General features: G+C 48.4%; 1 protein-coding gene across 1 annotated transcript in view; it reads right to left on the bottom strand.

Moving 5' to 3' along the window:
* The window catches only part of LOC129813683 (neurocan core protein-like), a 109,467-nt gene that overhangs the window by 12,219 nt on the left and 85,921 nt on the right, over positions 1–11,327 (bottom strand). Inside the window, exons 15-16 of the mRNA XM_055866089.1 lie at positions 6,430–6,543; positions 125–176 (exon numbers count right to left, since the gene is read on the bottom strand). Of these exons, the coding sequence (XP_055722064.1) occupies positions 125–176; positions 6,430–6,543 (166 nt within the window). The remainder of the gene's footprint in view (positions 1–124; positions 177–6,429; positions 6,544–11,327) is intronic.

The raw sequence follows: 11,327 nt of genomic DNA, 5'->3' as shown, positions 1-11,327 counted from the left end.
AAGTGTGGCCCTCCGGAGATCGGTGAAGAGCGAATGCGGCCCGCGGGGGGAATTAGTTTGACACCCCTGATACAGCTGAATGTTTAGAGGGTAGGTTCGTTGTCAGTTCTTTTTTCTCACGTACCTGTAGCAGTGGCCATGGAACTTCCTCCATCCATGCTCACAACCCTCAACATCTAGAGAGAGTAGATGGAGAAAGGAGAGCGTTGAGGGATAGAGGAAGCAGACAGGGATAGGAGAGAGAGGTTAGAGTATGGAAGACGGGAGGGGGCAAAGAAAGACAAATGAAGGAGGCAAGGAAGAGAGAAGAAGATTGAGTGAAAAAGATAAGAGAGAGATAAAGGAGAGTAGGACGATAGAGGAAAAGAGGGACAGTGATAGAGAGAAGAAGAGAGGTGAAGGGAAGGAGAGAGAGAGGTGGAGGGAAGGAGAGAGAGAGGCGGAGGGAAGGAGAGAGAGAGGCGGAGGGAAGGAGAGAGAGGTGGAGAGAAGAAGCGAGAGAGAGGTGGAGAGAAGGAGAGAGAGAGGTGGAGGGAAGGAGAGAGAGAGGTGAAGGGAAGGGAAGGAGAGAGAGGTAGAGGGAAGGAGAGAGAGGCAGAGGGAAGGAGAGAGAGAGGTGGAGGGAAGGAGAGAGAGAGGTGGAGGGAAGGAGAGAGAGAGGTGGAGGGAAGGAGAGAGAGAGAAGTGGAGAGAGAGAGGTGGAGAGAAGGAGAGAGAGAGAGGTGAAGGGAAGGAGAGAGAGAGAGAGAAGTGGATGGAAGGAGAGAGAGAGAGAGAAGTGGAGGGAAGGAGAGAGAGAGAGAGAAGTGAAGGGAAGGAGAGAGAAGTGAAGGGAAGGAGAGAGAGAGGTAGAGGGAAGGAGAGAGAGGTAGAGGGAAGGAGAAAGAGAGGTGGAGGGAAGGAGAGAGAGAGGTGGAGGGAAGGAGAGAGAGGTGGAGGGAAGGGGAGAAAGAGGTGGAGGGAAGGAGAGAGAGGTAGAGGGAAGGAGAGAGAGAGGTGGAGGGAAGGAGAGAGAGAGGTGGAGGGAAGGAGAGAGAGAGGTGAAGGTAAATGGAGAGAGAGGTAGAGGGAAGGAGAGAGAGAAGTGGGGGGAAGGAGAGAGAGAGGTGGAGGGAAGGAGAGAGAGAGGTGGAGGGAAGGAGAGAGAAAGGTGGAGGGAAGGAGAGAGAGAGATGGAGGAAAGGAGAGAGAGAGGTGTAGGGAAGAAGAGAGAGATATGTGAAGGGAAGGAGAGAGAGAGAGAGATGTGAAGGTAAGGGGAGAGAGAGAAGTGGAGGGAAGGAGAGAGAGAGATGTGAAGGGAAGGAGAGAGAGATGTGGAGGGAATAAGAGAGAGAGGTGGAGGGAAGGAGAGAAAAAGGTGGAGGGAAGGAGAGAAAGAGGTGGAGGGAAGGAGCAAGAGAGGTGGAGGGAAGGAGAGAGAGAGGTGGAGAGAAGGAGAGAGAGAGGTGAAGGGAAGGAGAGAGAGAGAGAGAAGTGGATGGAAGGAGAGAGAGAGAGAGAAGTGGAGGGAAGGAGAGAGAGAGAGAGAAGTGAAGGGAAGGAGAGAGAAGTGAAGGGAAGGAGAGAGAAGTGAAGGGAAGGAGAGAGAGAGGTGGAGAGAAGGAGAGAGACAGGTGGAGGGAAGGAGAAAGAGAGGTGGAGGGAAGGAGAGAGAGAGGTGGAGGGAAGGAGAGAGAGGTGGAGGGAAGGGGAGAGAGAGGTGGAGGGAAGGAGAGAGAGGTAGAGGGAAGGAGAGAGAGAGGTGGAGGGAAGGAGAGAGAGAGGTGGAGGGAAGGAGAGAGAGAGGTGAAGGTAAATGGAGAGAGAGGTAGAGGGAAGGAGAGAGAGAGGTGGAGGGAAGGAGAGAGAGAGGTGGAGGGAAGGAGAGAGAGAGGTGGAGGGAAGGAGAGAGAAAGGTGGAGGGAAGGAGAGAGAGAGATGGAGGAAAGGAGAGAGAGAGGTGTAGGGAAGAAGAGAGAGATATGTGAAGGGAAGGAGAGAGAGAGAGAGATGTGAAGGTAAGGGGAGAGAGAAAAGTGGAGGGAAGGAGAGAGAGAGATGTGAAGGGAAGGAGAGAGAGATGTGGAGGGAATAAGAGAGAGAGGTGGAGGGAAGGAGAGAAAGAGGTGGAGGGAAGGAGAGAAAGAGGTGGAGGGAAGGAGCAAGAGAGGTGGAGGGAAGGAGAGAGAGAGGTGGAGAGAAGGAGAGAGAGAGAGGTGAAGGGAAGGAGAGAGAGAGAGAGAAGTGGATGGAAGGAGAGAGAGAGAGAGAAGTGGAGGGAAGGAGAGAGAGAGAGAGAAGTGAAGGGAAGGAGAGAGAAGTGAAGGGAAGGAGAGAGAAGTGAAGGGAAGGAGAGAGAGAGGTGGAGGGAAGGAGAGAGACAGGTGGAGGGAAGGAGAAAGAGAGGTGGAGGGAAGGAGAGAGAGAGGTGGAGGGAAGGAGAGAGAGGTGGAGGGAAGGGGAGAGAGAGGTGGAGGGAAGGAGAGAGAGGTAGAGGGAAGGAGAGAGAGAGGTGGAGGGAAGGAGAGAGAGAGGTGGAGGGAAGGAGAGAGAGAGGTGAAGGTAAATGGAGAGAGAGGTAGAGGGAAGGAGAGAGAGAGGTGGAGGGAAGGAGAGAGAGAGGTGGAGGGAAGGAGAGAGAGAGGTGGAGGGAAGGAGAGAGAAAGGTGGAGGGAAGGAGAGAGAGAGATGGAGGAAAGGAGAGAGAGAGGTGTAGGGAAGAAGAGAGAGATATGTGAAGGGAAGGAGAGAGAGAGAGAGATGTGAAGGTAAGGGGAGAGAGAGAAGTGGAGGGAAGGAGAGAGAGAGGTGGAGGGAAGAAGAGAGAGAGGTGGAGGGAAGGAGAGAAAGAGGTGGAGGGAAGGAGCAAGAGAGGTGGAGGGAAGGAGAGAGAGAGGTGGAGGTAAGGGGAGAGAGAGATGTGAAGGGAAGGAGAGAGAGATGTGGAGGGAAGAAGAGAGAGAGGTGGAGGGAAGGAGAGAAAGAGGTGGAGGGAAGGAGAGAAAGAGGTGGAGGGAAGGAGCAAGAGAGGTGGAGGGAAGGAGAGAGAGAGGTGGAGGGAAGGAGAGTGAGAGATGGAGGGAAGGAGCGAGAGAGGTGGAGGGAAGGAGAGAGAGAGGTGGAGGGAAGGAGTGAGAGAGGTGGAGGGAAGGAGTGAGAGAGAGAGGTGAAGGGAAGGAGAGAGAGAGGTGGGGGAAGGAGAGAGAGAGATGGAGGGAAGGAGAGAGAGATGTGAAGGGAAGGAGAGAGAGAGGTGGAGGGAAGGAGAGAGAAGTGGAGAAAAGGAGAGAGAGAAGTGGAGGGAAGGAGAGAGTTGGAGGGAAGGAGAGAGAGAGGTGGAGGGAAGGAGCGAGAGTGGTGGAGGGAAGGAGAGAGAGAGGTGGAGGGAAGGAGAGAGAGAGGTGGAGGGAAGGAGAGAGAGGTGGAGGGAAGGAGAGAGAGATATGAAGGGAAGGAGAGAGAGAGAAAGAGGTGAAGGGAAGGAGAGAGAGAGGTGGAGGGAAGGAGAGAGAGAGGTGGAGGGAAGGAGAGAGAGATGTGAAGGGAAGGAGAGAGAGAGAAGTGAAGGGAAGGAGAGAGAGAGGTGGAGGGAAGGAGAGAGAAGTGGAGAAAAGGAGAGAGAGAAGTGGAGGGAAGGAGAGAGAGATGGAGGGAAGGAGAGAGAGAGGTGTAGGGAAGGAGAGCGAGAGAGAGGTGGAGGGAAGGAGAGAGAGAGGTGGAGGGAAGGAGAAAGAGAGGTGGAGGGAAGGAGAGAGAGGAGGAGGGAAGGAGAGAGAGGTGGAGGGAAGGAGAGAAAGAGGTGGAGGGAAGGAGAGAGAGAGGTGGAGGAAAGGAGAGAGAGAGAAGTGGAGGGAAGGAGAGAGAGAAGTGGGGGGAAGGAGAGAGGTGGAGAGAAGGAGAGAGAGAAGTGGAGAGAAGAGGAGAGAGAGGTGGAGGGAAGGAGAGAGAGAGGTGGAGGGAAGGAGAGAGAGATGTGGAGGGAAGGAGAGAGAGAGGTGGAGGGAAGGAGAGAGAGAGGTGGAGGGAAGTAGAGAGAGATGTGGAGGGAAGGAGAGAGAGAGGTGGAGGGAAGTAGAGAGAGATGTGGAGGGAAGGAGGGAGAGAGGTGGAGGGAAGGAGAGAGAGATGTGGAGGGAAGGAGAGAGAGAGAGGTGAAGGGAAGGAGAGAGAGAGAGAGAAGTGGATGGAAGGAGAGAGAGAGAGAGAAGTGGAGGGAAGGAGAGAGAGAGAGAGAAGTGAAGGGAAGGAGAGAGAGAGGTGGAGGGAAGGAGAGAGAGATGTGGAGGGAAGGAGAGAGAGATGTGGAGGGAAGGAGGGAGAGAGGTGGAGGGAAGGAGAGAGAGATGTGGAGGGAAGGAGAGAGAGATGTGGAGGGAAGGAGAGAGAGATGTGGAGGGAAGGAGAGAGAGAGGTGGAGGGAAGGAGAGAGAGAGGTGGAGGGAAGGAGAGAGAGAGGTGGAGGGAAGGAGAGAGAGAGGTGGAGAGAAGGAGAGAGAGAGGTGGAGAGAAGAGGAGAGAGAGGTGGAGAGAAGGAGAGAGAGAGATGGAGGGAAGGAGAGAGAAGTGGAGAGAAGGAGAGAGAGATGTGGAGGGAAGGAGAGAAAGAGGTGGAGGGAAGGAGAGAGAGAGGTGGAGGGAAGGAGAGAGAGAGATGGAGGGAAGGAGAGAGAGAGATGGAGGGAAGGAGAGAGAGAGGTGGAGAGAAGGAGAGAGAGAGGTGGAGAGAAGAGGAGAGAGAAGTGGAGAGAAGGAGAGAGAGAGATGGAGGGAAGGAGAGAGAAGTGGAGAGAAGGAGAGAGAGATGTGGAGGGAAGGAGAGAGAGAGGTGGAGAGAAGGAGAGAGAGAGAGGTGGAGGGAAGGAGAGAGAGAGAGGTGGAGGGAAGGAGAGAGAGAGGTGGAGGGAAGGAGAGAGAGAGGTGGAGAGAAGGAGAGAGAGAGAGGTGGAGGGAAGGAGAGAGAGAAGTGGAGGGAAGGAGAGAGAGAGGTGGAGGGAAGGAGAGAGAGAGGTGGAGGGAAGGAGAGAGAGAGGTGGAGAGAAGGAGAGAGAGATGTGGAGAGAAGGAGAGAGAGAAGTGGAGGGAAGGAGAGAGAGAGGTGGAGGGAAGGAGAGAGAGAGGTGGAGGGAAGGAGAGAGAGATGTGGAGAGAAGGAGAGAGAGAAGTGGAGGGAAGGAGAGAGAGAGGTGGAGGGAAGGAGAGAGAGAGGTGGAGAGAAGGAGAGAGAGATGTGGAGAGAAGGAGAGAGAGAGGTGGAGAGAAGGAGAGAGAGAGGTGGAGAGAAGGAGAGAGAGAGGTGGAGGGAAGGAGAGAGAGAGGTGGAGGGAAGGAGAGAGAGAGGTGTAGGGAAGGAGAGAGAGAGGTGTAGGGAAGGAGAGAGAGAGGTGGAGAGAAGGAGAGAGAGAGGTGGAGGGAAGGAGAGAGAGAGGTGTAGGGAAGGAGAGAGAGAGGTGGAGGGAAGGAGAGAGAGAGGTGGAGGGAAGGAGAGAGAGAGGTGTAGGGAAGGAGAGAGAGAGGTGGAGGGAAGGAGAGAGGATTATTGTCACACCCTCTCAACCTGTCATTCAGTATTGTGCATCTCAGGACCTGCAAGGCCACATTTTAATAACGTTGAGACTGAATGAACCATTAAACCTGCAATCATGGATCCTCCATTTCCATTCTCAGCACACGCTGTTCCTCTCTCTGCATTATGAGGTCTCATTAATAACTCTAAGGGTTATGGGTTCATTAACCCTCATTGCTATTAGTGTTTCTGCACACACAGAGGGGGGCAGATGAGGAGGTGTGGGCTGTCTGACTGACTCTGAATCCAGCGAGGTGTGTGTGTTTGCGCTCATTTGAGTGTGTGTGTATCTGTGCTCGGTTGAGTGTATGTGTGTGTTTCGGTGTACATCCATCAGCTCTCTGCAGCATAGTGACAGGTACAGACAGATACACTGCCTGATAGCCGGTGAGTGATACTGCAGTGAAGTAGTGCTCTCTGGGACTTTAGCCTCTGATACATCAGCTGATACTACACATAACAACACTGACCAAGGAGACCTGGACACCGAGAGCGTTATTTTCATAAGGGACTAACTTCATGGGGAGATGACGTGGGTGGGAGCTCAGTTAAGATATTCCACTGTATCATTTGGAGAGCTGCAAATGACACTTATTTCTGTGTATTTCAGATAAAAGTGATCATCTCTCTCTCTCTCTCCATCTCTGTTTAGGCTGTATTGACTAAGTAGCACAGGAGGTTGGTGGCCCCTTAATTGGGGAGGGCAGGCTTGTGGTAATGGAGCAGAATACGTGGAATGGTGTCAAATACATCAAACACATGGTTTCCTGGTGTACGATGCCATTCCATTTGCTCCGTTCCAGCCATTATCATGAGCCGTCCTCCCCTCAGCAGCCTCCACTGCTATGTATTGTGTGCTGACCAGTGTGTACGCACTCTCTTACCCTTCTCACAGGTGTCTCCTGCGTAGCTGGGCAGACAGAGGCAGATGAATGAGTCGATCTTGTCGATGCAGGTGCCTCCGTTGAGACACGGGTTGGACTGGCAGTCATCCACGTCTGTCACAAGAACACACAAAACAGGTTAGAGAGTCTATATACAGAACCCATCCTCTGTAGGCAAGGCTCAGACCTTTCTCTGTAATCTCAGACTCCGTAACATAAATGGTACTCAAGATTGTAGTTCAACTGAAATGATGTTTTTCCGTGACCCAAGCGTTTGATGTCAGTGGGAGATTTGTGGAAAACATTCCAGCTGGACTAAAGTTAGTAGTCAGGATAGAGCAGAGTGAACAACATCCCAGCGCTGACGTTCTCCCTAAACGGATTGATCGGTGTGACACACAGAAAACGTAGGTAACATCTTTCCTATCTCCATCAACAGAAGCAGTGGGCTGTGGGTACAACAATTACTCAATTCGTAACACCAGGGAACTGTATCCAAATCCAACTATTTTAACCAAGACCTCTCTTGACCCCTGTCTTTCTGTCACTACCACTTGTCTTTCTGTCACTAACACTTGTCTTTCTGTCACTAACACTTGTCTTTCTGTCACTAACACTTGTCTTTCTGTCACTACCACTTGTCTTTCTGTCACTAACACTTGTCTTTCTGTCACTAACACTTGTCTTTCTGTCTCTACCACTTGTCTTTCTGTCACTACCACTTGTCTTTCTGTCACTAACACTTGTCTTTCTGTCACTACCACTTGTCTTTCTGTCTCTACCACTTGTCTTTCTGTCACTACCACTTGTCTTTCTGTCACTACCACTTGTCTTTCTGTCACTACCACCTGTCTTTCTGTCACTACCACTTGTCTTTCTGTCACTACCACTTGTCTTTCTGTCACTACCACTTGTCTTTCTGTCACTAACACTTGTCTTTCTGTCACTACCACTTGTCTTTCTGTCACTAACACTTGTCTTTCTGTCACTACCACTTGTCTTTCTGTCACTACCACTTGTCTTTCTGTCACTACCACTTGTCTTTCTGTCACTAACACTTGTCTTTCTGTCACTACCACTTGTCTTTCTGTCACTACCACTTGTCTTTCTGTCACTACCACTTGTCTTTCTGTCACTAACACTTGTCTTTCTGTCACTAACACTTGTCTACCTGTCACTACCACTTGTCTTTCTGTCACTACCACTTGTCTTTCTGTCACTACCACTTGTCTTTCTGTCACTAACACTTGTCTTTCTGTCACTACCACTTGTCTTTCTGTCACTACCACCTGTCTTTCTGTCACTAACGCTTGACTTTCTGTCACTAACACTTGTCTTTCTGTCACTAACACTTGTCTTTATGTCACTACCACTTGTCTTTCTGTCACTACCACTTGTCTTTCTGTCACTACCACTTGTCTTTCTGTCACTAACACTTGTCTTTCTGTCACCACCACTTGTCTTTCTGTCACTACCACTTGACTTTCTGTCACTAACACTTGACTTTCTGTCACTACCACTTGTCTTTCTGTCACTACCACTTGTCTTTCTGTCACTAACACTTGTCTTTCTGTCACTACCACTTGACTTTCTGTCACTAACACTTGACTTTCTGTCACTACATCTTGTCTTTCTGTCACTACCACTTGTCTTTCTGTCACTAACACTTGTCTTTCTGTCACTACCACTTGACTTTCTGTCACTAACACTTGTCTTTCTGTCACTAACACTTGTCTTTCTGTCACCACCACTTGTCTTTCTGTCACTACCACTTGTCTTTCTGTCACTACCACTTGTCTTTCTGTCACTACCACTTGTCTTTCTGTCACTACCACTTGTCTTTCTGTCACTACCACTTGACTTTCTGTCACTACCACTTGACTTTCTGTCACCACCACTTGTCTTTCTGTCACTACCACTTGACTTTCTGTCACTAACACTTGTCTTTCTGTCACCACCACTTGTCTTTCTGTCACTACCACTTGTCTTTCTGTCACTACCACTTGTCTTTCTGTCACTACCACTTGTCTTTCTGTCACTAACACTTGTCTTTCTGTCACTACCACTTGTCTTTCTGTCACTAACACTTGTCTTTCTGTCACTAACACTTGTCTTTCTGTCACTAACACTTGTCTTTCTGTCACTAACACTTGTCTTTCTGTCACTAACACTTGTCTTTCTGTCACTAACACTTGTCTTTCTGTCACTACCACTTGTCTTTCTGTCACTACCACTTGTCTTTCTGTCACTAACACTTGTCTTTCTGTCACTACCACTTGTCTTTCTGTCACTATCACTTGTCTTTCTGTCACTATCACTTGTCTTTCTGTCACTACCACTTGTCTTTCTGTCACTATCACTTGTCTTTCTGTCACTACCACTTGTCTTTCTGTCACTAACACTTGTCTTTCTGTCACCACCACTTGTCTTTCTGTCACTAACACTTGTCTTTCTGTCACGACCACTTGTCTTTCTGTCACTAACACTTGTCTTTCTGTCTCTACCACTTGTCTTTCTGTCACTACCACTTGTCTTTCTGTCACTACCACTTGTCTTTCTGTCACTAACACTTGTCTTTCTGTCACTACCACTTGTCTTTCTGTCACTAACACTTGTCTTTCTGTCACTAACACTTGTCTTTCTGTCACTAACACTTGTCTTTCTGTCACTACCACTTGTCTTTCTGTCACTACCACTTGTCTTTCTGTCACTAACACTTGTCTTTCTGTCACTAACACTTGTCTTTCTGTCACTAACACTTGTCTTTCTGTCACTAACACTTGTCTTTCTGTCACTAACGCTTGTCTTTCTGTCACTAACGCTTGTCTTTCTGTCACTAACGCTTGACTTTCTGTCACTACCACTTGTCTTTCTGTCACTACCACTTGTCTTTCTGTCACTACCACTTGTCTTTCTGTCACTAACACTTGTCTTTCTGTCACTAACACTTGTCTTTCTGTCACTAACACTTGTCTTTCTGTCACTAACACTTGTCTTTCTGTCACTAACACTTGTCTTTCTGTCACTAACACTTGTCTTTCTGTCACTACCACTTGTCTTTCTGTCACTACCACTTGTCTTTCTGTCACTAACACTTGTCTTTCTGTCACTAACACTTGTCTTTCTGTCACTACCACTTGTCTTTCTGTCACTACCACTTGTCTTTCTGTCACTTAACACTTGTCTTTCTGTCACTAACACTTGTCTTTCTGTCACTATCACTTGTCTTTCTGTCACTACCACTTGTCTTTCTGTCACTACCACTTGTCTTTCTGTCACTAACACTTGTCTTTCTGTCACTAACACTTGTCTTTCTGTCACTATCACTTGTCTTTCTGTCACTACCACTTGTCTTTCTGTCACTAACACTTGTCTTTCTGTCACTAACACTTGTCTTTCTGTCACTACCACTTGTCTTTCTGTCACTACCACTTGTCTTTCTGTCACTACCACTTGTCTTTCTGTCACTACCACTTGTCTTTCTGTCACTAACACTTGTCTTTCTGTCACTATCACTTGTCTTTCTGTCACTACCACTTGTCTTTCTGTCACTAACACTTGTCTTTCTGTCACTAACACTTGTCTTTCTGTCACTAACACTTGTCTTTCTGTCACTACCACTTGTCTTTCTGTCACTACCACTTGTCTTTCTGTCACTACCACTTGTCTTTCTGTCACTACCACTGACCTTGCTGACAGCTGTTTAATTGATTAAACATGTTTAATTACTATGACTGTGGTTGCCCCACCTAGCTATCGTAAAGTGAATGCACAAATTGTAAGTTGCTCTGGATAAAATAAAAGCTTCTGCTAAATGTACATTTTTTGTAAGGGAGGATGATCATTTCATTCTCACCATGGCAACTAGAGATTAGTGTGGGTGTTTTCTGTGTGTCTGTCTTTGTCCCTCTCCTTCTTGCTGCATGAATCAGAGCACTATGAGAGTACTTCAGAACCAAACCACTTATTTCATTATCCCTGTGCCAAGCACTCTGTCTCTCTCACTCTCTGTTTCTCTCTCTTGCTCTCTCTCTTTCTCGCTCTCTTGTCCTTGTTTCGCTCCAAGAGGGTTTACTATGACCCCTAAAATCTGTTCACTGCACAAAACACAACAGAGATATTTTGTTCACATTCACAAATCACAATAACAGCTCCTGTATTCTCCTGAAGGTCGAGCTCTCTTGAAAAATAAAACATTCATCAAACGGTGACGGTTTAATGACGAAGAAGGATTTCGGAAAACGGAGAATCCTGACCCAAGTCTTCACGTCTTCTTTTGAATGAATGAATACCTGTTCCAAACACACTGTCTACTGTATAAACGGTTTTCCTCAGAACATGAATTTATACTCCAAGGATGAAAGGCACTAAACTGTGCTCTCAAAGTCACTTCAAACTCAACTATATTCTATGTTCTGAGTGTTGATAAGGTACCAACACCTTAAATGTTCTACTGCTTGAGCTCCTGTTCCTCTTATAGAATAGTAGCTCAATGTATTGTGGAGCTCCTGCACCTAAATATAAACACTACTGGCACCCAAAATGAGTACTGGCACCTATTTCAGTCCAAGTCAAGCACTGGTGTCAGACAAATCCAATCCAGACTATTGCCCCTGTCAATACCTTCTGATGGGGCCTTTGTACCATACGCCTTTAGGTCTGCATGTCTGGCTAAACATAGCTTTCAATTTCCCTGACAGGTTCTAGGCTACAAAATGTAGAGGTGACATCACCTTCTGGGGTACGATTCTACTGTAAACATGATATTGTGCCTCAGTCACTAGTACACATAGAAATAGATGAAATAGATGAATAACTGGGTGGTCAGTTTCTTCCATAATAGTTCTAGGGGTGCATCCCAATAGTCTAAAGTGGCTTCTTCTCTTTGTCTCTGCAGT

This window comes from Salvelinus fontinalis, chromosome 17 (assembly GCF_029448725.1).
Source record: "Salvelinus fontinalis isolate EN_2023a chromosome 17, ASM2944872v1, whole genome shotgun sequence".
Lineage (NCBI taxonomy): Eukaryota > Metazoa > Chordata > Actinopteri > Salmoniformes > Salmonidae > Salvelinus > Salvelinus fontinalis.
The sequence above is the reverse complement of the archived record's forward strand: the minus strand, read 5'-3'. Positions and strand labels throughout refer to the sequence as shown.